General features: G+C 51.6%; 2 protein-coding genes and 1 long non-coding RNA gene across 3 annotated transcripts; 1 reads left to right on the plus strand and 2 right to left on the minus strand.

Annotated features, from left to right (window-relative positions):
• Positions 1–4,309: 4,309 nt before the first annotated feature.
• CNP (2',3'-cyclic nucleotide 3' phosphodiesterase) lies at positions 4,310–11,257 on the minus strand. The gene is made up of 4 exons (XM_069877021.1): positions 11,150–11,257; positions 8,033–8,702; positions 7,353–7,495; positions 4,310–6,445 (listed from the first exon to the last, which is right to left on the minus strand). The coding sequence occupies exons 1-4, from the start codon at positions 11,219–11,221 to the stop codon at positions 5,993–5,995; spliced, it is 1,338 nt and encodes a 445-aa protein (XP_069733122.1). The 5' UTR covers positions 11,222–11,257; the 3' UTR covers positions 4,310–5,992.
• Positions 11,258–12,456: 1,199 nt separating this feature from the next.
• Positions 12,457–23,499, minus strand: ODAD4 (outer dynein arm docking complex subunit 4). The gene is made up of 12 exons (XM_069876998.1): positions 23,392–23,499; positions 22,436–22,567; positions 21,970–22,123; positions 19,244–19,305; positions 18,121–18,277; positions 17,120–17,344; positions 15,764–15,971; positions 15,089–15,175; positions 14,672–14,868; positions 14,454–14,554; positions 13,632–13,707; positions 12,457–12,861 (listed from the first exon to the last, which is right to left on the minus strand). The coding sequence occupies exons 1-12, from the start codon at positions 23,497–23,499 to the stop codon at positions 12,599–12,601; spliced, it is 1,770 nt and encodes a 589-aa protein (XP_069733099.1). The 3' UTR covers positions 12,457–12,598.
• Positions 13,441–17,084, plus strand: LOC138731224 (uncharacterized). Its single transcript, XR_011339140.1, has 5 exons — positions 13,441–14,095; positions 14,691–14,881; positions 15,148–15,303; positions 15,479–15,665; positions 15,944–17,084. It is a non-coding gene; the product is annotated as an uncharacterized lncRNA (long non-coding RNA).
• Positions 23,500–25,062: the final 1,563 nt, after the last annotated feature.

Here is a 25,062-nt window from a genome sequence, read left to right on the forward strand (position 1 = left end):
CTCTCCTCATGTTTACAGGAACTGTACAGATACATTAAACCAGTCAAGTAGTTTCCAACTAGAAGTAATTTACTGGTCCGAACAAGCAAGAAAATGCAAAGTCAAACTCTGAACTGACAGTCTCTCGCTTGCTTCTCTTGCACAATGTCAGGACGGGAGCTAGAAGGGATGAGCTTAAAGCCTGGAACTGTGTGCGGCTGCCCCGTCTGGAATTGAAAATGGATTTGGTTTGGTGGGACTGCCAGTTAACGTGAACGCTGTTGTATTTTTCACCATAAATGTAGTGTTACAGCAAAATCTCAGCTGAGAGAGGACTCTGCTTCCAGAATTCCCCCCTTTTCTCTAGCGAGCGAAGAACCCTTGTGACCAGGTGCTTTGTTCCAGGTAAATACTGGCTGTACAGCGGTCCCGGAGCGCAGCGTGTGCTGCCTGCCCGAGCTGCGGGTGGTCTGGCTCAGAAGCGGGGTTTGAGAGAAAGCGTGTTTGCCCTTGGCAATGCCAGCACGGAGGGCAGAGCCCCAGCGGCGTTGCTGTGCCCGGGGTGTGCTAAACCGACCCGCAGGAGTGCCGTGATGCTTGAAGGGCTGGATTTTGCTTGACTGAGAAAACGGGTGCTCATGCAAATACACACGAGGCTTTCCTAGAGAAACCTGACATTGACTTTTATATGATAACCTGATTTAACTTCTTTACTGCAGGAACAAAAACTGCAATGAAATCATTGCATGAAACGATTCCTTTGGATGCTAACATCTCTGTCTTCCTTCCTTTCGAGGGCTGTCCTTGTCCTGTTCAACAGGACAGAGTTGCTAGACCGCAATGTGAGTTTTATCTTCGTTTCCGCCGGTTGCAATAGAGTTTGTGGTGCTGCCGCCGCCAAGTACCACAGTCCCGGGGTCGTGCTTTGCCAGAACTTTTGACAATCTGCTTTCATAGAGGGAAGATTTAAGGGCTTAAATTCTAGTACCGCAGAATAAAGGAAGTATTTTATAACTCGCTCAAAAATCAGCTTTTAAAATGAGCCACTGTTCAGTAGTATTTCCAAAAATAGGCTACATTTATTCTGACTTCCTTTGCACTGAGGGAAGGTGGTGGAGTTACTCGGATTGCACTAAGAGCACAAAACATGGTCCTAGCATCTTTCAGACTCCGAAACGGGAAAATATCTGGGGAACTGAAGTCCTGGTCTATGCATATCGATCCTCCAGTCCTCATGGCACTCATCTGTTGGGGTTCACTGGGCTTGGTTTAGTGCGGCGCTCTGGTTGTGTAACATCTCATCTGCTCTGTTGCTATTACTGTACAGTTTGGACTCTTCTCTGTCTTTTGTCACCACGTAGAGATGCATCCTGCATTTGTCAGTGGGTTTTATTTCCCCCTCCCCCAATTAAGTAAGCAGGCTTCTCTCCAAACTTTGGATGAGACCATTCCTTGCAGGACGGCAGCGGAATGGCCTCTCTTCTATGAGAGAAAATGCATACAGCAGATATTTATGAAACTGTACATGAATGCATGACTTAATGTAGTTAAATATTAATATGGTGAGTGCCAAGACTTTTCTGAGGAGCGTTATTGTGTGATTCGAGGTGTGAAGGCAAACCTGGGTTCCCTTTTGTGCGGAGAGCTGGGACTTGAGCGGCGTTTGGTGACTCCCGCGGTGCTGCAGGACAGGAGGTAGCGTTGCGGTGGCTCTGTACCCCCAGCGTGTCTGGCTTGGAGACACCAGGCACCGTTTCTGCTTAGCCGTGCAGTGCTCGAAACGTTGCCTTTTGCACTTGATAGTTTTGGAATGTTGTTCACGGGGTGTTCTGTACCTAGGCACAGGGAACCTTGGTGCCAGTGTTCTGGCTGCTACCACCCTGCAGACACACACACATGCAGGTTCCTTTGGCTCAGCAGGAGTTACCTGAGGGAGGAATTGGCCACAAAGGGAATGGAAAAAGTGTTTTAAAGGGGTATCAGGCCTGTGATTTTCCTAAGGTGATGGGAAACAATTGCCGTTGGTGATCTCTGCAGCACAGAGATACACGAGCATCAAGCCTTGGTTAGAAGCAGTTTCCTTTGGTGTGACTAAGCCTCCACCTGAGCCTGGCACGGGGAAGAAACCACGGGGAAAGCCCTTCCTTTTGATGGGAGGAGTTGCCTTTCTTGGAAGTCAGTCTGTAGGTACTGAAGGTTTATTTTTTGGCGTAACAGCAAAAGTCTTGGTACTTAACCCTGAGCTGTACCTGCGTGTGCCCCCAGAGCATCTCGTGCCCGGCCCTGCCTGCTCAAGAGCCCCAAATCTAGGCACCGAGCAGCTCTGGGGCTCCCCAAGGGGAATGGTTGGTGCTGAGAGAGCTTGTGCATGTGGGAAGTGCCTGGAGAGAGCAGAGCTGATGTGGCTGAAAGCGAGGCCGGGCTGGTGTGGAAGGGAGCGGTCTTTTAGCAGATGGGATGGAAGGAGCAGCTCGATAGCTGGTGGAGAGGCTGTCAGCTTCCTCTGGGGAAGCTGTTGAGTGCAGGGAAAAGCTGTGTGCGTGCAGGGAGCGTGGCTGGGCAGACCAAGCGTGTGAAGTGAGGCTCCGTTGTCGTGACTCCGTAGCATTTACAAGGAGATAAGGAATCATTTGACTGTGAAACTCTTCCCCATGATGTTGTTTTGCTTTGTCAGGATACTGGTAGTGTCTGAGCTGCTGCAGGGATGGTTCCAAATAGTGAAATGTGGTTGCATTCCAATGAAAATAGAAGCAATTTCATGATTTACAAGTGAGTACACACAGCAGTGATGTTAGTGGGTGGGAGACACTTCTATGTGCCATAGCCTGACCTCGAGAGCACAAAGCTTGGTGTGTTTTAGCTTGTGTGGATTTACTTTACTAAGTGGATGCTGGGTCATCTCCACCTTTGTGGGGAGCACCGAGAGCCATGAAAGCGCATGGTTTCGTTTGGGAACTCGGAAGTGTCGCAGCAAAGCCGGATCCCTGTGCTAAAGGCTCTGACTGTTGTAAATACGTTAATGCAAACTGAAATAAAAGGAGAAAGAAAAAGTTTAGGGCTAACAGCATTGTTAACCACGGAATAGTGCCAGTCTCTGGGAGTTTTGCTGTATCTGACAGTGAGAGCTGCTGTGCTGCCATTCCCTTCCGATACAGAAACGCCCAGCACCGCTCTCCACGCCAGCTGCCCTTGGCCAAATCACTCATCAACCCCTGAAATGACCAAAGCGTTTGGACCACGCAGTGGTTTGCTCTTCTTTCAAAATTACTTCCTCCGTTTCCCTAAGAACTAAAGCTATTCCCTTATCTTCAAGCGGATGCTTTTCATCCCATTTAAATTTGTGCCTTGTACCCTCCCCTCCCCTTCCTTTGGGATGAAGGACGGCTTGTGTGTCCAGCTCCCTGGGTTGCTCCGAGCAGGGCTGAGATCCCTGGGGCTGTAGTGGAGGTGAGCCCACAGCGGTTCCGTGCTCTCCGTTCTCCTGGGTGCCCTTTCGCCTTCGGAGATGTCCCGCTTGTCCCTGCTCCCAGAGCTTGGCATTGAAAAATGATGTGTAGCGCTTCGGCCTCCCTGCACGTGCCTGGAGCGTCCCGGCTCACGCAGGGTCAGGATTGTCCCCGCTCTCTGAGTAGTGCTGGGCAAGTTGTCACTCTAGCCCGGGTCTGCCCTCGGAAGGAAAGCTGTGGTGTGGGGAGTGGAGCAAGGCGCCGAGGCGGCAGCGTTACTGAGCCTGCTCCGGCACGCTGGGGTGGCTCAGGAAGGCAGAGACGTGTTGGGAGAGCTGGGGTGCTGCCTCCGGCTGGGTGGCAGAGCCGGATCCGTGTCCGCTGCCCCGTCTGCCTCCCTGCTGTCGCTCAATAGCTCAAGTTTTCAGGGAAAACCACATGGAGCAGGGGCGGAGGGGCTGAGTGTGGAAGAGGGAACCCTGTGTCTTCTCTGCATGCGTCGCTGCCGCGTTGTAACGACACTGAGCAGTAGGCAAGGCAAATCCGGGCGCTGATGTGAAGCCGGCTTGGAGAGGACGCCAGACCCCGTGCTGCAGTATTTATCTGAAGCGAAAGCCTGACTGTTTACCTCAGTGTAAATATGGGACCCTTTCCCGTGGGAGGAAAGGAGCGTTGCATGGAGCAATCATGATCCCCATCGCTTTGCCAAACACATCATCCTCTCTAAGCCAGGCTTCTCATCGGCGTGAACGCTGTTCCTCTGCGGACCCTTAACTTTCTAGGATGTGAATGGTAAAAAATGTGAATATTTGTTGTTTACTTCATTAGGCAGAATCCATAATGATGTGTTTATATGAAGAATCTCACAGACTGAAGCAAAACCATATGCAATTGGTTTACTTTATTATAAACTGTATATGATGTACAAACTAATAAAAACTTGAATGACGACAATCTCACTGTTGTTCTTGAACAGGCAAATAAACGCGATATTCCAGCTGTGCATTTTGGTGCTGGATGTGAGCTGGAGCTTTGGGTTGTTCCAGGGCAGCAGAGAGAGAGGAGCTCGGCGCGCTCCCACAGGGGCTTTCCTGGTAAATAGGTTTTTAATCTCACCCGTAGGGGATTTGTGTCTTGGGTTCTTGCCCTGGTGCGGAAGCCAGCAGGGGTTTCTCCACTGAAGGGAGGATTGCGGGGTCTGGGTTGGTACCGATTTTGTTATAAGGCGAATTTGCCATCCATTATTTTGAAACAGCAGGAAATATTGTGCTTTATCGGTAAACTTTTCCCACTGATCCCAGAGCACCCCTCGCTTTTGTTATAAACATTCTGAGGAGAAACTCTTCCAGGGCTTCCCCAGGAGCGGTGTCGGAGCATGCCCAGCCGAGCTGTGCCCATCCCACAGCTCCTTTACAGACACCAGCCCAGCACACGCGTGTCCAACACAGCAAGTATTTACATCCGTTAGCAGGGATTAGTTCCAATCACGGAGCCAGAGCGTGAGTTTAACCCGAGTCCGTTAGTTGTGCTTTGCGTTAGGGTTAAGCAGTGGCCACGTCTCCGCTGACAAGTGGCGGGCAGGCTAAGAGCAAGAACTTAAGTTTCAATAAAACAGACGTGCTTCATCGTTAACGTTTTTCCAGCCAACAGTTTAGGTTCGAGCAGCCTCAAGTTACGCAGTTACGGCACCTCCGCTTGCTTCCTAAATTACGATGTTACTGCCAGCCTAACTTTTAACATTCAAGAGCATTAGAGAGAAGTAGTAAAATCTTGCATGAAGTACAGTTCCGCACTTCAGACACGATTTTAGTTTCTAAAAGATGGAAAAGACATTAGTTCATCTCTTCCACTCCCTGCCAAGGCAGGATTGTTCCCTACAGGACAAGGACACCGGACGCTGCTTGATCCAGCCCTCTCTGACACATGGAGTGAAGCGACTGGAGCTGTGCTGCGGAAACTAAATGCATCTCCTGGGATTTTCCCTTTCTGGGACTTTTTGAAGTCCGCAAGGGCTCTTTAAGACATCACCTGGCAATGGGCTTCCCTGCAGTGGAGGAATCTGAACCACGAGCAAGCAACCGCCGTGACAAGTGATCCACAAGAGGACCTTGCTGGTTTTCACCCAGGAATTCAGCTCTGGGAACAGCCAATTCAGTCCCTTGGGCTTGGAAGAAGGGGAGCAGCGTTACCCAGTTCCCTTCGCTTGGCTTTGGTCTGCCAGGGCGTGCAGTACCGACAGGTAACGGTCTCACGATTGTGGTTCGGGGACAAGTTACAAAAGAGCAGAGATTTCCCTCCAAGGAAGAAAACAAGCAGAGCACCACCCCCACGTCCCATTCTCTCCAGAGCTCTTCCATTAAAAGCACCCTGTTCCTGATGCTTCTCAGCCAGGAGCTGCTTGTTTTCTTCCTTTCTGGAGGCCAACAAACTCTCCCCAGGGGGCTGCACACTGGGGCTGGCAAGAGGGCTTGCTTTAGTACAGGTAGAATTATTTCTCTTTACACTTTTAGAGGTTACAGGAGTTACTTGCCTTTTAAAACCAAACCAACCCACTGCCCTGCGTGCTCTTAGATGATGGTGCAGGAACTAAAAGCAGAGCCCCGTTTGTTGGTGCTCTGCGTTGGCACGAGTTTCCCTTTCCCATAGTAACCCGAGAATATCGCCCTCACATCGATCTTCTTGGAAAGGAGAAGCATCCACATACCGTTATCAAAATACAGCAGTTTCCCTCCTCCAATCTCCCCCACTTGCTCCCCTTTGTTCCCTGCCTTTTCCAGCTTCACAAACTCCAGCAGGTCCAGCCCGGTCTGCACGGCTTCGATGCCGTTGGCGCAGCCGAGGGTGACGTGCGCCCGGCTGCCCTTGGGGAGGTTGTCGGTGGGGAGGATCTTGTCGGCGTCTCCCGGCCACAGCAGCAGCTGCTGCTCGCTCAGCTCCACCCGGGCCCCCACAGTTTTTGTTGTGATGAACAGAGCAGAGATGGACAAGGTGAAGCCTTTGCCGTAGGAAGCCTTCACAGCCTGAGGGAACAGGGAGACAAGACACAAAAGAGCTTGAACCACCTGTGGAGGGATGGAATTTACAGCACCAGGGTTGACTTTATTGTCCACCAGCTCAGCGTCTTGGCTGATCACGGTAGCTCTTAGAGCAGAGAGACCTTAGAGCAGCTTCCAGGACTGAAAGGGCCTTCAGGAAAGCTGGGGAGGGGCTCTTGATCAGGGAGTTCAGGGATAGGATGAGGGAGAATGGTTCTAAGCTGAAAGAGGGGAGATGGAGATGGGATTTTAAGAAGTTATTTACTATGAGTGTGGGTGGGGAGGCCCTGGCCCAGGTTGCCCAGAGCAGGGGTGGCTGCCCCATCCCTGGAGGGGCTCAAGGCCAGGTTGGATGGGGCTTGGAGCCCCTGATCCAGTGGGAGGTGTCCCTGCCCAGGGCAGGGGTGGGACTGGATGGGCTTTAAGGTCCCTTCCAACCCAAACCTTTCTATATTTGAAACTCTGTCTACAATGGGAAGGGTGTGACCTGAAGTTTCAGCTCTGTGAATTTAGAGCTGGTTACGTCTCTTCCCTTCAGAAATTCCAACATTTAACTTGGGCTTCTCCTTTTTGAAATAATTTAGCTGGGAAGCGCAAGTATCTGAATTTATCAGCATTCAGATCAAGCTGTTGGAGATGATGCTGGTGTCCCTGCCCAGGGCAGGGAGGATCAAAACTGGATGGGCTTTAAGGTCCTTCCAACCCAAACCATTCCATGACTCTATGATAAGTTGGGAGAATGGGGTAGGAGTATCTTGTTTGGAAACTAACTCTTCCCTGGCATGGGCCACGTCGGCGAACTCCCTGTTCCTCCCTCTCAGCTCCAAGCCCACCCCACAAGCCCCGTGGATCCCCTGCGGGAAGGAGGAGGTGTTGGAGCCCTGGTACTCACTTCTTGCTGTGCATATTCCTCAGCTCCAGCTGCTTTTCCAAATTCTGTGTATTTTGTGGTGCAGTGCAAGACGCCGGGTGGCCTTTTCACAAAGTAGCTGGTGAGATCAATCTTTATTTTGGGGTCTTCAATAGCAGAAGCAACTGCAAATGCAGGTACACAGCGTTACCAGCAAAAAATGATCCTTGATGCCACTCCCTGAGCCTGAGTCCCATCTCTGCTTTCCTCACCAACCTGCCCTTCATGTTCCATCTTTCTTACTGCTGAAAAGGAGATGGAGAAGAAAAACTCCTCCTCCCGCCTGGGTGAGCAAGGGATGCAACCAGAAAAGAGAACGCGCGTCATCACAGCTCACCTTAACCTGTACAAATCCCGAAGGGACAGGAGTGTTCAGCCTTTCTCTTCCACTCATCGCAGCAGCCAGGGGTTGCCCGGCACCTGAGCCCACGCTGCTGCCCCCCAAACCCAGCTCTCAGTCTTCTTAGGAAGAGCCCTTTAATTCATCTCCACTTACAACAGCATCTCTATCAGCTCTGGGAAAGGGATTAGCAGCTTTAAACAGCTTCCTTGCTAACTGGAACTAGAAATTTGTGTTAGAACCTGGCCAGACTCAATCCATTTACTGTGAGTTAACATCTCATCAACCCAGTAAGAACCCGATAAGATATTTCCATACATACAGTATTTGCTCTCCTTCTTGAAGGCTTTGAGGCTCCCGAGCTCATCCAAGAAGGCCTGGCCAGCCTTCCTCAGGATCTCCGAGCTTCTTTTGCTCAAAAACCACCCAAAATACATGGGCAGGAATTCCTTCTCCAAGCTGGGCTTCATCTTCTTCAGCTCTTCCACCGACAGTTTCCACTGATTCTTGTCCTTCAGCTGCGAGCAATCCATTCGCCACTGGGTTTTGGGCTCGGCAAAGATGACTTTGTACCGGTATTTGTCAGCGATATCAAAGAGCTGGTCCAGTCGCTCCCTCTCATGGTGAGTGTCATCCAAAACGATAACGCTGATATCTCGTTTGCAATAGTTAACTAGATCCTCATCCACCTTGGAGTATTCTTCGGGAATGGTGCTTCTTATTAAGGGTGTAATTTTATAGCTGTCGGCAGAGATGACCTTGCAGGCATCTTTATACCTATCCTGGATGGCCTGGGCCAGGGTGGACTTCCCACTGCCGGGCAGGCCCCGTAGAATAAAAAAGGTTTTAGATTCTTTGACTGTGGAGATGGTGTCTTCGTCATCGAGGAAAGGGTACTGCAAGCTTTCAGGTCTTTCTTTCGCTGATTGAGTAGACATCTTTCTAAATATTTTAGGCAGGAATGGGTGGCTCTTCTTTGAGAAGCTTCTGTTCTGAAATGCAAGAATCATAGGGTTGTTTGGTTGGAAAAGACCTTTGAGAGCAGTGAGTCCAACCATACTTGTGTCCAGTACTGAACCGTCCCTGAGCGCCTCGTCTGCCTGGCATTTAGACCCCTCCAGGGACGGGGACTCCACCACCTCCCCGAGCAGCCTCTGCCAGAGCCTGGGAACCCTTTCCATGGAGAAATTTTTCCTGATGTCAAATCTGAACCTCCCCTGGCGCAACTTGAGGCCATTCGTCTCATCCCATCACTTGTCATTTGGGAGAAGAGCCCAGCACCCACCTCCTCACAGCCTCCACTCCAGGAGCTGCAGAGAGCGATGAGGTCTCCCCTCAGCCTCCTCTTCTTCAGGCTAAACACCCCCAGTTCCTTCAGCCTTTCCTCACAAATCTTGTTCTCCAGAAAACAGTTTGCAGGCCAGCAACCCCACGAGAGCGTGTGCTCCCACCGTGTGAGCCCTGCTGAGCATCCCGGCGAGGAACGGGGAGCAGGAACCCCCTATCCCGCAGCCCCTGCCCCCCGTGCCTGGCTGGGCTGGAGCCACCTCTCACAGCTCCGTCTCCAGCAGGGACCTCTGCCCACCCCACCACCCCAGCACCGACCTGAGGAGCTCGAGGTGCAGCTCAGCTCCTGCTCAACCTCGGCAGCCGCGGTTCTACCTGACCAGGAAGGGGAAGTTTTGCCCATCACGTGGCACCACGAGCTCCTCAGAGCCCGGGCAGAGCACTTCGAGTGATAAATGTATTTCTGAACACTTAAATAAACATGTGTGGCTGGAAACGGGAAACGCAAGTCCCAGGAGGTTGTGACAGCTGCAACCTCATCGTTCCTTCTGGCTAAAAGACCACACAGGGCTCTGTTTAGGCATCCTCCATCCCCAGAGGGAAGGCTCTTTCTGACCAAAGTCAGCGTGGATGATGTGTCCTGCATCAAGAGCTGCCGCTTCTTCGTGCTACACTGAACGCCAGCAGCCGAATGCCACGGAGGGGAGGAACCTGGCTCCTCTGGTGATGAATGGCAACTGAAATCGCTTCCAGGAAAGCAAAACCCCTTCGAGCAGCTGCAGAGCTGAACATGAAACCGAAACTAGAAGTCGAGTACAAGAAGAATCGCTCGCCTTTGGTAGCGGAACATGGGGAGGATGCTGCTGGGGAGCTGGCGCTGGCTCCTCTCCCGCCTGCCAGCAGCTCCGGTAACGGGAATCCCAAACTGAATCCCAGCAGGGACTGGGAAAACACGGGACTGGAAGGAAACGAGGGATTTCTCCAGCTGTGCGAGTTTGCGACTGTGCCGAGGGCGTAGTGTGTGAACTTGTCACCTTCCTCCCCAGCCAGGTCCTCGCCCAAAGGGGTCACGTTTACCTTTGAGGCAAAACTTGTGGAGTTTTACACGCTGTGTAAATGCTCTGCCCGCTGCAGGAAAATCCAGCTCACCTCTTTGCAGGGTGAAGACCTTAACAGCTGTTTGGCTGATCAACTTTTCATAGACTCATGGAACGGTTTGGGTCAGAAGGGGCTTCAAAGCCCATCCAGTCCCACCCCTGCCATGGGCAGGGACACCTCCCACTGGATCAGGGGCTCCAAGCCCCATCCAACCTGGCCTTGAACCCCTCCAGGGATGGGGCAGCCACCACTTCCCTGGGTCAGGGCCTCCCCACACCCATAGGAAAGAACTTCTGCCTAAAATTTCATCTCCATCTCCCTTATTTCAGCTTAGAACAGTTCTCCCTCATTCTATCTCTGCCCTCCCCAATCCAGAGCCCTCCCCAGCTTTCCTGCAGCCCCTTCCAGCACTGGAAGCTGCTCTAAGGTCTCCCCGCAGCCTCCTCCTCTCCAGGCTGAGCACCCCCAGCTCTCCCAGCCCGTCTCAGCAGAGACGCTCCAGCCCTCGGGTCACGCCTGTAGCCTTCTCTCTCTTTTCTATCCCTTATTCCAGGAGGTGAAGGCGGGTTGTGGGCCCCCTGGATGTCGCCCTCGGGGCGCAGCGTCTGTCCCGCTCTCGGTGTCCAGTTCCGAGGCCCCGGGGCTCCCGGAGCATCGCCGGGGAGGCAGCATCAGCGCCTCCTCCTCCTCCTGCCGAGCCCCGCGGGGGGCGGGCGGCGCTGCCCCCGCCGTTCCCGAGCTCCGCGCCGGTGGCCGCGGGGACTGAGCATCTTTTCAAGGCTCGAACAAAAGAACAACCCCGGAGAACACCCCTTTGTTCCCCGCGGACAATCGGCGCCTTCAGCCGGGGGGGGAACAATGGCCCCTCAGAGCCCGCTCCGCGCGGACAATGTCCCCCCTTCAGCCCGCGGGGACCGAGCGATCGCTCCGAGCAGCCACGGGACCCCCGCGCCGAGCCGCCCCCGGCCCGGACCCCCACGGTATCGCCCCCACGGTCCCCGAGGGCCCCCGCGGCCCCTGTTGGGGGGGGGGGGGGGGTGTCCCCATCTCTTACCATGGTGAGCGCAGCGGCGGCCGCGGAGCGGGACAGCGGCTCTGAGCGGGCAGCGCCCGCCGCGCCTTTCATAGGGACCGGCCCCCCCCAGCCCGGACAGCCGCGCAGGCGCTGGGAGAGGGGGGACGGGGAGAGGGGGGAACTGGGAGAGGGGGGAACGGGGAGGGGAGGGGACTGGGGGGGCGGGGGACGGGGACTGGGAGAGGGGGGAACGGGGGGGGGGGGGAACTGGGAGAGGGGGGAACTGGGGGGGGGGGACTGGGAGAAGGGAGGGAACGTGGAGAGGGGGGAACGTGAAGAGGGGGGAACGGGGAGGGGAGGGGAACGGGGAGAGGGGGGAACGGGGAGGGGAGGGGACTGGGGGGGCGGGGGACGGGGAGAGGGGGGGACTGGGAGAAGGGAGGGACTGGGAGAGGGGGGAACGGGGAGAGGGGGGAACTGGGGGGGGGACTGGGAGGGGGGGAACTTGGAGAGGGGCGAACGTAGAGAGGGGGGGAATGTGGAAAGGGGGGGACTGGGAGAGGGGAGGGGAACGTGGAGGGGAGGGGAACAGGGAGGGGGGGAACGTGGAGAGGGGGGAACGTAGAGGGGAGGGGACTGGGGGGGAACGTGGAGAGGGGGGAACGTGGAGGGGGGGAACTGGGAGAGGGGGGGACTGGGGGGGACGTGGAGGGGAACGGGGAGAGGGGGGAACGTGGAGAGGGGGGAACGTAGGGGGGGGGAACGTAGAGGGGGGGGGACTGGGGGGGAACGGGGAGGGGGGAACGTGGAGGGGGACTGGGAGAGGGGGAGAGGCTGGGGGAGAGGGGGGAATGGGAGATAGATAAGGGGGAGGAACTGGAAGAGATGGGGAATGGGAGGGACAGGGAGATGGGATGGGAATGGAGAAGAGGATAGGATGGGATGGAGATAGGATGAGATGGAGATGGGATAGGATGGGGATGGATAAGAGGATGGGATGGGATGGATGATATGGGGTGCAGGAGGCAGGGGGAGCCCGGGGAGAGGGGGAATGGAGGGTGGTAGATGGGGGGACGTGGACTGGGATGCAGGGAGTGGAGGATGCGGGGATGGGGGGGGTGTGGAGTCTGGCAGAGTCAGGGTCAGTGGGAACCTGGGGGGCCAGGGGGAGCGGGAGGGAGGACACAAGGAGCAGGGGGATGGGGGATTGGGGTGAGGCAGAGATGGGGGGTGCAGGGGCAGGACCAGGACTAGGGGATGTGGGAACAGTGCTGGGAGAGTCCTGAACAGGGAACAGCAAGAACTCCAGACTGGGAACAATGCTGGGAAAGCTCTGGATTGGGAACATCACTGGGAGAGCTCCAGTTTGGGAACACCGCCAGGAGCGGTTGGGCTTGGGCACACCACTAAGAAGAGCTCCAGATTGGGGACACCACCAGGATTGCTGTTTGCAGGCCTTGTGCTGGTCACAGCCCTTCATTCCACTTCCTAAGGACACACTGCTTTGCCGCTGCGCCGGGTACGGCTGCTTTTCATCAGCTTCTTCGCCTTTTTCTTCTGTTTTCTCTTCTCTCCTCCACTTGCCTTTTCTTCATTTCCCCGCTCCGTATCGTTTCCATGTTTTTTTCCACGGTTCCTGGCACCTTTTTGCTTTCCACTTCTGTGATTCTCTGTGCTCTGCCTTCTTTCCTTTTCCTCTCTGTATGTCTCTGAGTTGTTGTTTTCTGTGTTTTCACTGCTGAAATCATAATCTGGGGAGGAAAAAGCCATCTTAGACCACGTTTTGGCACAATCCGCAGGGCACAGGAACAGCAAGAGCCTGGTATCTGTCCCTGCTGCCCTCTGGTTTCCCTTTGCTGGCTCGCGGGGCTGGGATCAGCAGGTGGTGGGAGCTGGGTACATCCATGGCCAGGTGCTTCAACGGCCAGGTACATCCCTGACCAACTACATCCTTGGCCAGGGGCATCCACAGCCAGGTACATCCATGACCATGTGTTTCCATGGCCATGTGCATCCCTGACCAACTACACCCCTAGCCAGGTGCATCCATGGCCAAGTACACTGATGATCAGGTGCATCCCAGGCCGGATCCATCCAGGACCGGGTGTATCCAGGTCCCCGGAGCCGCCTCCCGGCGCTGGGAATACTGGGGAAGCGCTGCCACCTCCTGCCCAAGCTGGGGATAGCGCGGTCCCTCCAGGGAGATTTTAATTCAGCTCTCATAAGGAACTCGATCCTTGGACCCTCTGGATGCAGCTGATGGTTTGGAGCTACTCTCAGTGATATTAAAAGCAGCTTTCTAGGTGGACAGCACTGGTAAGTACTGATTCTATACAGCGTCACACATAAATTAATCTCTGCTGCTATGCACTGGTACAGAGAATGCAATACAGGCCAGAAATCTGGGTGCGTGCCACCTGGCAATAATGTGCTTTCCTCCCACACCTCGGCCTGTGCTCCAGGACAGGAAAGTGGAGAATTTTTTATGTTTATGGGATGCAGAGGTCTAAATGACAACTACCTTTAAAAGAGCGAACTGTGGCTACTTCTCTTTCTTTCAGCTCTTCGAAGAAGCTTTTGCTCAGATTTTCCAAGGCCTGAAAGTGAAACAGCTTATAAGGAAAAGCTCTAGAAGTGAAGTTCCATACCTAAGGTACCTCAGCTATCATTACCTCCTCCTTTCCTACCTACTCTTGGCAACAATATGCTTCATTTTTCCCCGCAGTGATCTTTGCCTGTTGCTATCCCTTATTAAAAGCCTCCTCCCCTGAAGATTCCATCTCTAACACTATAATTTTTCTTCTAGTAGGAGCACAGGCTCCTCCTGAGCTCTGGACACCTGAGGGATCACCAGAGAAGGAGGTGCCCATGGTGTAACTTGCCTGGCCAGCTGCTGCAGTCTGATCGTCCACAACCCATGAGGTGGAGACCAGAACACCCAGATTGCTTTACCTGGGTCACTGGCCATGTCCAGATGTTCTCCAGGTAGGTTTCTCTGGGATGTTTTGGAGACACCAGAAAAGGTTGAGCTTGGCTGCCCAGAGCAGGGGTGGCTGCCCCATCCCTGGAGGGGTTCAAGGCCAGCTTGGATGGGGCTTGGAGCCCCTGATCCAGTGGGAGGTGTCGCTGCCCCTGGCAGGGGGTGGAACTGGGTGGGCTTTGAGGTCTCTTCCAACCCAAACCATTCTATAATTCTGTGATAACTTTAAATGTAAGAACTGCCTCGGAGGCTGCATTTCCTTTAACACTCTGGCTGTATGGTGCTGTTTCCTCAGTCACAGGCCACAAGACAAGGTACAGCTGACTTGTCACTGCCCTAAGTTTCTCTCCTCTTTGCACTTACAGTAAGGATGGCCTCTTGAGCAGCTTCATCGTGAATAAGCTTTGCCTTCTGAAGAGCTTTTTCAAAGTTCATGATTGCAGACCGATAATCCTTTAGTTGTACTGTAACAGACAAATGAAAACATCTATCTTAACATACAATGATGAGAACAACCATAGTTAATCAAGCTGAACAGGCTGTCTCCATCCTTAGAGCAATATTTGTGCTAATGCCTTTACCTTGTGCTTGTGCCAGCAGTACCACAGCGTGGAGCTGCCACTCAACATCTCCCTCTTCATCTGCTGACTGCAAGGACTTCTCTCCGTAATCGTGGGCTGCTTCAGCTTGGTTGAGCTCAAAGTAACATCGGCCGATTTCATGGAACAGCCAGGTCTTCTCCAGGTTGGATTTTGCCATTGGAACCTTCTCCTCCCATCTTTAAGCACAGAGTAAGACAGACAAACGCTTACTGCATCTCACTGTTATGATTTCCACCACTGATTCCACGTATCGTTGTTGTGAAAAGTTCCACAGCCCCCCTTGCTAGCAGCGTGATTAAATAAATGGAAACAACAGCATCTAATTAATTCCAAGTAATTGGTTTTGACAAGGATTGACAAAAAAAACCTGCCTTTTCAGTAATTAATTTTACATACATGTTGATAGCTTGCTGGAATTTCCCCATTCTGACATAAACTCTGCCAACGTTCTCCAGAGCTCTGGATACAGCATCTGGCAGGTTGCTGCATTGGAAAAAAAAAAAGAAATCGTCTCTGAAATAGTCTTGTTTCTGATACAGCCTAAGCTTGCTTCAGCCTCACGTTTTTTTTGGTGTTCAACATGACTTCAGGCGAAAAGTTGAGAATTAAAGGTAAAGGACCAATGTCAGCCTGAAAGGCAGAAAATTAAGGTAGGTTTGGGGCTGATCTGTAGCTGCTGCAGCTGAAACTCATAAGACTCAGGGAAAAGTCGTTTTGTTTTGTCTTTGATTTTTTTTTTCTCAAATCTGGCAATCCTTAAAGTCTTTCCACTTTTCTTTGTCTCAGGTTCCCTTTGTGGCCTTGGGGATCATAGATGCTTGTAACGGTTTGGGTTGGAAAGGACCTCAAAGCCCATCCAGTTCCACCCCTGCCATGGGCAGGGACACCTCCTGCTGGATCCAGTTGATTCTCCTTACTTTTGAAATAGTGAAGATAATAAGAGCCTGAACACGTTGCCCTATTAAATCTCCAGGTGAGCATTACACTACCTAGTGCTAATCCATCTTAACAGCGGTACTTCCCTCTATATATTGGATTTTTCCCCTTCCAGCTGATCTTCTCAGCACTTACTTCTGCCTGGCAATTTCCAGATCCATTTTATGGCTTTGCAGAGCTGCTTCCATCTTTCCCATCTCTAACCGAGCGGTCCCAATGCAGCTGTGGAGGTTCCCAATCAGTTCATTCTTGTTAGGAACTTCATCGTCTGACAACCCTTGTATTATTTTTAGCACGTGCTCGGCTTTCTTGCAGCTTTCTTGCGGGCAGTCGCCACTCAGCACTAGAGATGGAGAGGAAAGGTTAATGCTGGCAGCTGAACACAGTGATATTGAGGAAGCAGATGCAGGTGCGTAAGCTTCAGACAAAGCTCAGGAGAGGTCAGAGCTCCTGACTCTTCATGCATCTCCTCCCTCCAACCTCCATGAAATCTGCCCCTGGGAGATTGTACTCCTGACTCTCCTTCTGGCACTACTGGAAATGACTTTCATCACTGCAAGCAAAGAAAAATTCCTCTGGTAACATGTTAGAGTTGCCGAAGAAAGGTAAAGGAGAATGATGCTTGTCTGAAGGTTTTGAAAGCTCAGAGTTATGTCAGTTTGGTCTTGGAGATGAAGTTCTAGCTACAGTACTTAAGAGTTTTATCTCATAAATTAGCCCTTTGCACTTTCCTGGTGAGCTCTGCTCATTTTGCTCAGGGAAGTGGTGGCTGCCCCATCCCTGGAGGGGTTCAAGGCTGGGTTGGATGGGGCTTGGAGCAACCGGATCCAGCGGGAGGTGTCCCTGCCCATGGCAGGGGTGGAACTGGATGGGCTTTAAGGTCCGTTCCAATCCAAATCATTCTATGACTGCACCCAGCTGGGCTACAGCGCTGCAGGAATTAGACCGCAGGGTGTTTCTGATACTGCCTTCACTGAGCTGTAGTAGCTTAAAAGAAGTGAATTGCAGTAATGCCCAAATTATTTCCCCAAGTTGTACAGTACGTAGCACAAGAAGACAGAAAGAGACCAGAAGTGGCTGAATTACTCCTTCCTTCCAAACCCATTTTTCAGCCATTTCATCTCTCTACAATGGTATTTTTTTTAATACTAGTGGCTTGCATTCTCTCAATAAAGCAACTTCTGATTACCAATCCAGCCCGAGGCATTTGCCAAGCAGTGGCCTGCCTGGCTTTGCTATCTAAGTGGTGTCTCTAAAACTAATCAGCAAGACCACAAGTACAGAGAAAGCTGAGCAAAAAAATGTGTTGGATTCTGAATCTCGGAAGGTATTGGGAAAGGAGAAGAATACAAAAGCAAACACTTGCCAAAAACTGCCTGTAGTGTTTGCTAATACTTGCACTGCTTCTATTGTTGTGCTCCGTAATTACTGCAGCAAATAATTACATGTGCCAGTCATTATTTTCTTACTGCTTTGAGCCAGGACACCTACACATCTCAATGTCTTCCATACTCTTTGCGACGTATCTGCCAACCTCAGCTGGTTTTAGTTTCTTGTCCCGGGTCCACCTTTGCTGCCTGAGCTTGCGTTCTCTCACGCGGGCATAAATAGGGTTCTGCTGCTGCCAGAATTCACTGTGTGTCTCCAGGTAGGAAATGCCACTCAAAACCAGATCTGCTACTTTAATCCCCTGCTTTGTCCTGCTCTCCATCAAATCTGAAATAAGATGACAGAACCAGGAGAGTGTTAACGTTCAGGATAGGTGAAGCTGCAGTTCAGCAGCCTGGCAATGTTTTTCTGCTCTAATAGAGAGGCCTGGAAATTAAAGTCTTCAGAGCTGCTCAGAACTGATGTGATTAGGAGGGAAATTATGGCAAATTCCCTTGCTGTGCCCCGTTCTGTGTGTTTGTGTGAGCTGGAGCTGGTGTTCGCAGCATTATCAGCTGGCAGGAGCCAAGGAGGGGCTCAGTCGATGGGTGTGGGGTATCTGTACTAAAATGATAGTTTGAAAAGTGATGTGGATTAAATTAAAACTGAGAGGGCACTTACGTGCCTGGAAACCAGATAGCCCACGTCTTATTAATATCAGTAATACCATAAAACCTGTGAGCAGTGATTAATTCTTAATTACTTCTCTATTAGCAATGCTTTGCACTTAATGCAAGTGGAATTTATTGTTGTGGTAGAAGTTATTTGTAATGATACTGTTTTTGCTTTTGATTTCATCAGCACAGATTGCTCTTGAATTGTTTTATTGTTTGTTATGAAAGCCTGATGTCTAAAAGGGAAAAGAATATGCTCAGACATGGTTAGAAATATTGGATTTGGCTCCAAAAATGCCTGTATTCTCCAGCTGCTGCCTCTCAGGACCCCTGCAAGCACTATGGGCTGTGAGCTCTGGTACAGATTAGGAAGAGTAATCATAGGGGATAAAAAAGAAGAACCACCACCTGCTTAGAAGCAACATTTAGTTAAATATAATGGAGACAGACCTTTATCTTTGAGCAACTTTTCTAGGTAAAGTTTGTCAGCATAAAGTTCTCCAAGAAACTGTCGCTCAGCTTTTGGATTCCTCACAGGCACTTGTTTCTTTGTCCATTTTTCATCCTTAGTTAGTTTGATTTGGAGTTTCTGGTTTGCTTTTCTGCTCTACAGTGAGAGAAAATGAAGTGAGGAGGAGTAGATTAGTGGGGAACGCTAGAATTAGCAGAATTCTGTTTATGCTCCATATCAACCAACTTATTTTTTAAATAAAAGCAGAGAGTCAGTGTCTCACCAACTGCTTTGGTTATGAGCAACTGACATTTTGAACCCAATTGTGCACCCTCGCTTCCTAGAACAGGAGAGGGCATGAGAGTAACTGCAAGAATTAGTTCTGTCCTGCTATCTTGTGCTGTTCTGGAGGGCTTGCAGTGCTGCGGGAGGAGGTTAAGGCTCTGGGGAAGGCAGGTCCAGTTGTTCACAGTCACAGAAACAGCAGCTGGAAGAGCCAGGGCTTCTGAACCATCAGGAGGGTATTCCTAAAGTTTTACTTCCAGCCGTTGTACAAATCATTTTTACCAGTGAGGACCTGTAATTCCAGCTGCCAGAAGCAACGAGAATTCACGGCACTGGCTTCAAAGGGAAGTGTGGCTTGGCATCCAGGAGGAACAAGGCACCACTGCAATGATCCACCCCACAATTAAGCAATCGAGAAAGTGTCCATTATCAAAAACGTCAACCTCGCACATCAGGTGAAGCCAAAGTAAATATTGTAGATAAATGTACCCTGGCTCAGACCTCTGGCTGTTACTCATTACCCTTGATGGGTGATCAGCATCACCCAATGGGAACCGACTGGCAGAGAAATTTCAAACTGGGCTTTGTTTCCCCTTGGTTGCTCTTCCCTGCCCTTCTGCCTTCTCCTTTAAATTCTGCGTAGCCTGAGCCAGAACTACCTTAAAAGCAAGTGCATAAATACTCTTTTAACAGATCAGCATGCTTCCTGGATTCCAGACTTTTCACTAGACCAACCATTACTGCAGAAAACAGTAATCCTTTAATGCCTATTTTAGAAAGTATTAGCGTTATAACAACTCTAGTTAGCTTCTAAAGCAAGAGCTCTTCAGACTGTACCTCTGCCTGCCTGCTTATAAAGCACAGACCCTCTTTATTCTCCAGTTTAACTGAGGACGGACCTGGAAACACAGAGAAAATATTCGTTAGTGTTCAAGAACAGCAGTGCGGAAGCTTTAGAAATCAAAATGACAATAAACGTGCCAAGTCTATAATGTCGTGTTTGAAATAAAGCTTTCTAGAGATTCTTTCATAGGAAATGGAATCATGGAATGGTTTGAGTTTGGATGGGACCTTCAAGATCAGCCAGTTCCAGGCCCCCTCCGTGGATGTTGGGATGTTCTGTGAGCAGGGAACACAGCTCCTCTCAGGATTTTAATTCCTATTTTCACATGGGGCTCCCATTGCAGTGCAGTTTGCTTACATGCTGCATCCTGCATGGAAAGAGAGAAGCAAAAAGGACAGCAGATCCTGTGGGATCACAGCCAAAGCTCAAAATGGAAGGAAAGCTGATAAGCACGGGGATCCCCAGCAATCTAGGGAGCTCTTTAACAGGTTTTGTGCGCTGCCATTAGGGCAAAACTCACTTTCCCTCTGACATGCAGTTGTGCTGCTAAGATTGAGCTCTGATAGTGGAGGAAAGAGCGAAAAAAAACTCTGTGTTTTAGCCTGGTTAGCGGGAAGGAAAGAGCTTTGCATGCTATTGGAGAGGGATTTCCTCAGCGAGGCAGCTGGGCCAAGATCAGCGATGTGTGTAAACACGTACGGTGGCAGGCAGGTGCTCTTGAATCTGCCAACCGAAGCAGTTTTGAGGATGTGCCCTGTTAACGTGTGTGCATTTCCCAACTAGTTAAACATCCTGATCAAATGCTAACGTGTTTCCTTGCTTGTTTTACCCTGCATCGAGGAGCTATCACTACAGAAAAAAAACCTCATCTTTTTGGGTTTTAATCTGTTTGCTTGCCCAGATGCTTGAAGGCATTTAAAGCTTTTAGCTCAGAATACCAAGCATGACAAGCATTTCAACTAAGAGGTGCAGAGATATAAAGGCATTTGTATTAATGACAGAAGCATTTAGGTTGGAAAAGATATTCAAGATCATCGAGTCCAACCATAAACCAAGCTAAGAAAGCAGCAGTCATGGAGGAAAACAAGTCAGATTTGGAGCCTTTCCTTGTGTTTTTTGGTAAATATCAGCTTTAGGCTTTTACCCACACACACCTGGGACATGAAGTTAATCTGTGCTGGACTGAAATACTGAAATGGTTTTCAGGGAGAGTAAAGCACTTAAATATCTGAAGGATCAGGGCCGGTGTGCACGGGTGTGCAGGCAGGGTGCGTCCTGGCCCCGTGCAGGGACTGCCCAGGCAGGTTTTGCAGCAGCCTGGCGAGCTCTGTGCGGTGTCGAAGGTGCCCCCAGCAGCGGGCACGTGTCCTATCCATGCTCGTCTGCATGGGAGAGCAGTGCTAAGGGAAAAACTAAGGGAAAAGGGACCAGTTTTCAGTTTGCTTTGAACATCACTAGGTCCTTGGCCTTTCCTGTCTCCTGCAGGACTCCGTTCTACCATCTACGCCAGGAATTAGGAAAGCAGTGCTCCGTTGCAACAGTCAACAGTTTCACTGGTCTTATGCAATGAAAACTGGAGAGAAGTCAGGATCTAGGGAAGGCCAGGCTCAGGTAGGACAGCAAATTTCATTATGATCTTTGAATATTAGGATAAAGATCTCAAAAGGAATTCTGTGATCGGCAGGAGCTGTAAGTAGATCAGCTGCTCTCTTCTGCATTCCACACAACGCTGGAAATTTAAGTTAGTGTCACACTTTCCTAGTATAACAGACGTTAGGAAACGCTGTACATGGATAGGCAGTCAGCCAAAGGAAAAAAGCGCAGAGCTGTGCTCTTTTTGTTGCTTCTTGGTTTCATCACTGGGGCAATCCATGGTTTCAGTACAGGCTGGGGGATGACAGGATTGAGAGCAAACCTGCAGAGGACTTGGGGGTGCTGAAGGATAGGAAGCTCAATATGAGCTGAAAACACGTGCTCACAGCCCAGAAATCAACCCTGTCCTGAGCTGCATGCAAAGCAGTGGGACCAGCAGGGCGAGGGAGAGGATTCTCCCCCTCTACTCTGCTCTGGTGAGATCCTACCTGGAGCCCTGCATTCAGTTCTGGAATCCTCAACAGAAGAAGGATATGGAACTGTTGAAACTGGTCCAGAGGAGGCCGTGGAGATGATCCGAGGGCCGGAGAACCTCTGCTATGAGGACAGGCTGAGAGAGTTGGGGGCGTTCAGCCTGGAGAAGTCTCCAGGGAGAACTTAGAGCAGCTTCCAGGACTGAGAGGGGCTCCAGAAAAGCTGGGGAGGGACTTTTTCCAAGGGCCTGGAGTGATAGGACAAGGGAGAATGGTTTTAAATTGGAAGGAGGAAGATTTAAGTTAGACATTAGGGAGAAATTCTTCACATTGAGGGTGGGGAGGCCCTGGCCCAGGCTGCCCAGAGCAGTGGTAGAGGTGTTCAAGGCCAGGTTGGAATGGGCTTGGAGCAACTGGATCCAGTGGGAGGTGTCCCTACCCCTGGCAGGGGTGGAACTGCATGGTCTTTAAGGTCCCTTCCAACCCAAACTACTCCATGATATGTGAGAATGGCCACCAAGGACAAGAATCTAGAAGCAGAGAGACACTGTCTCTGCAGGGTCCTTGGGTCACCTGCAGAGCTAATTTGCCGTCAGCCATCCCTGAACAGCTTCTGGCTGTGCTTGTAAGGACCAGAAAACAGAACATCTTACTTCCGATGCAGTTGTTGATTGCCTCCTGGCATTTTTCAATACCCAGCCTGAACTTCTGTTGGTCTGGACGCAGCCTGTGGCCTCGATGATAAAACACCAATGCAAATTCGAAATCACCCATGATATATAATGTCTCGGCTTTTTGGTAAACTCCCTAAAATGACATTTAGGGGTGGAAAAGAGATTAAAAAAGAGAAAAAAAATAAAGCTTAAGAGATATCAGTTAACTCCCCACCAGGCAGAAGTAAGAACCCTATGCTATCACAATCTGCATTCAGTAAAATCTGGTCCTGGAACTCCATCTCAGTTTTTCATTGAGCACCTCCACGTCTTTGGAAGCAATAAAAAAGTCACAGGTGTGTTCAGAGGTAGCTGTTTCTGGCCATATGCTCTCTTAGACCCTGCAGTTCCACAGATAAAAGACATCCTTGGCCACCTCAGACTCTTACCACATCGTGCTGTATACCTTGAAGAACGTTTTGTCATCTTTGAGAGAAGCTTCAGCATCTTTCATGGAGTTTTCTATGTCTCCAAGTTTCAGGTAACATTTTGAACGGGCAACTAGGCAGTCCTTGTCTCCTGCTCTCAGCTTCAGCGCCTGGAACGCAGCAGACAGAGATGGCACCAGTGCTGGGCTCAGCAGCAGGAATATAGAATCATGGGATGGTTTGGGTTGGAAGAGACCTCAAAGCCTACCCAGTTCCAACCCCCAGCCACAGTCAGGGATGCCTCCCGTTGGATTTGGTTGCTCCAAGCCCCATCCAACCTGGCCTTGAACCCCTCCAGGGATGGGGCAGCCACCCCTGCTCTGGGCAGCCTGGGCCTCCTCATCCTCACAGGAAAATATTTCTTCCTAAAATCTCATCTCAATCTCCCCTCTTTCAGCTCAAAACCGTTCCCCCTCATCCTATCCCTGCACTCCCTGAGATCTTCCCCAGCTTTCCTGGAGCCCCTTTCAGTCCTGGAAGCTGCTCTAAGTTCTCATAGAATCATAGAATCACCAGGTTGGAAGAGACCCACCGGAACATCGAGTCCAACCATTCCTATCAAACACTAAACCATTCCCCTTAGCACCTCATCCACCTTCTCTTCTAAATCTCTAGGACAAAGGGGATTGGTTTTAAGATGAAAGAGTTGAGATTGAGAGATCAGAGAATGCAGCGACAGGATGAGGGCGAACAGTTTTATTCCCCCAGGCAGGGATTGCCCCCCTCCCACTACTCTGTGGGTGCCGATTCCCACCTCTCCTTCCTTCAGTGACCCCCAGTCGCCTTTGGGGACCCTTCCCTCGCTCTCCCCGCCCCAGTGGGTCCCCTCTTTTCATTCTCACCCTCTCATCCCCCTTCCCTTTTGGTGCCTCCCCCCACCCCCCCACCCCAGCCCCGTCCCAGGGCCCCTTGTGCCGCCCGCCGGTGCCCTCACGTTGTCGAAGCAGCGCAGGGCCTTGTCGTACTCCTTGAGGCGGAACAGCTGCGTCCCCCCGGTCATCAGGCTGGGGAAGGTGCCGTCCTGCAGGGCGCCCGCCGCCATGGCCCGCGTCACTGTCGCTGTTGCCGGGCAACCGCTGCCTGGCAACCGCCCCGCGCGCCGGCTTTCCCGCGCCCCGGCCGTTCCCGCCAAGTCGCGGGGTGCGAGTCGCGGGTTCGAGTCCCCGCGCCGGCAGGATTGGGGGGGGGGGGGGGGGGGCAGGGGGTGCAACGCGGCTCAGGGTTCTGCATCTGGGACACAACAACCCCATGCGGCGCTGAAGGCTTGGGGAAGAGCAGCTGGAAAGCTGCTTGGCGGAAAACCATCCAGGGGTGTTGGTTGGCAGTTGTTAAATGTGAGCCAGCAGCGGCCAAGAAGGCCAATGGCATCCTGGCTTGGATCAGCCCTGGGGGGGCCAGCAGGAGCAGGGAAGGGATCGTCCCCCTGTGCCCGATGCTGGTGAGGCTGCACCTCGAATCCTGGGTTCAGTTCCGGGCCCCTCACTCCAAGAAGGACATTGAGGGGTTGGGATCCATCCAAGAGAAGGGAACGGAGCTGGGGAAGAGGCTGGAGCCCAGGGGTTCTGGGAATGGTTGAGGGAGCTGGGGCTGCTCAGCCTGGAGAAGAGGAGGCTGAGGGGAGACCTCATCGCTCTCTGCAGCTCCTGGAGAGGAGGTTGTGGTGAGGTGGGTGCTGGGCTCATCTCACAAGTAACAAGCAATAGGATAAGAGGAAATAGCCTTAGGTTGTGCCAGTAGAGGTTAAGATTGGGTATTAGTAAATATTACTTTACTGAAAGGGTGGTCAAGCACTGGGAGAGACTGCCCAGGGCAGTGGTGGAGTCTCCGTCCCTGGAGGGATTTAAAAGATGTGGAAATGTGATGCTCAGGGATATGATTTAGTAGTGGACTCGTCAGTGTCAGATTTAGGGTTAGATTTGACGATCTTAAAGGTCTTTCCCAATCTAAATAATTCTGTGAGCTCACTGTCCGTGGGGCCCCAGCAGTGGCACGGGCCAGGCACGTGCACTGAACCCCATCCCGCAGCAGAAGTTGCCATGAAGGCGCCGGCGAGGCTGCACACCGGGCGCTGCGGGAGCAGGCAGCGCAGGGAGGCTGCTTGGGAGCGCGGTGTGAGCATGGGTGGTGATGGAGAGGTGTGTGGAGGGGCTGCGCTGCATGGACAGGAAAGAGATGCACGTTTTTATAGAATCACAGGATAGCTTGAGTTGGAAGGGACCTTAAAGATCATCGAGTTCCAACCCTCCTGCCTCCCACTAGATCAGGCTGCCCATCCAACCTGGCCTTGGACACCTCCAGGGATGGGGCAGCCACAGCCTCCCTGGGCAACCTGTTCCAGTGCCTCATCACTCTCATTGTGAAGAAATTCTTCCTTACATCTAGTCTAAATCTGCCCCTCTCCAGTTTATCCCCATTGCCCCTAGCTGTATCACCACAAGCCTTTGTGAACAGCCCCTCCCCAGCTTTCTGGTAGCCCCTTCAGGTACTGGAAGGTCACTATAAGGTTTCCTCGGAGTCTTCTCCTCTCCAACCCCAACTCTCTCAGCCCGTCCTTGTATATCAGATGCTCCAGCCCTCTGATCATTTTTGTAGCTAGCCAAAAACA

This window comes from Phaenicophaeus curvirostris, chromosome 26, assembly GCF_032191515.1.
Source record: "Phaenicophaeus curvirostris isolate KB17595 chromosome 26, BPBGC_Pcur_1.0, whole genome shotgun sequence".
Lineage (NCBI taxonomy): Eukaryota > Metazoa > Chordata > Aves > Cuculiformes > Cuculidae > Phaenicophaeus > Phaenicophaeus curvirostris.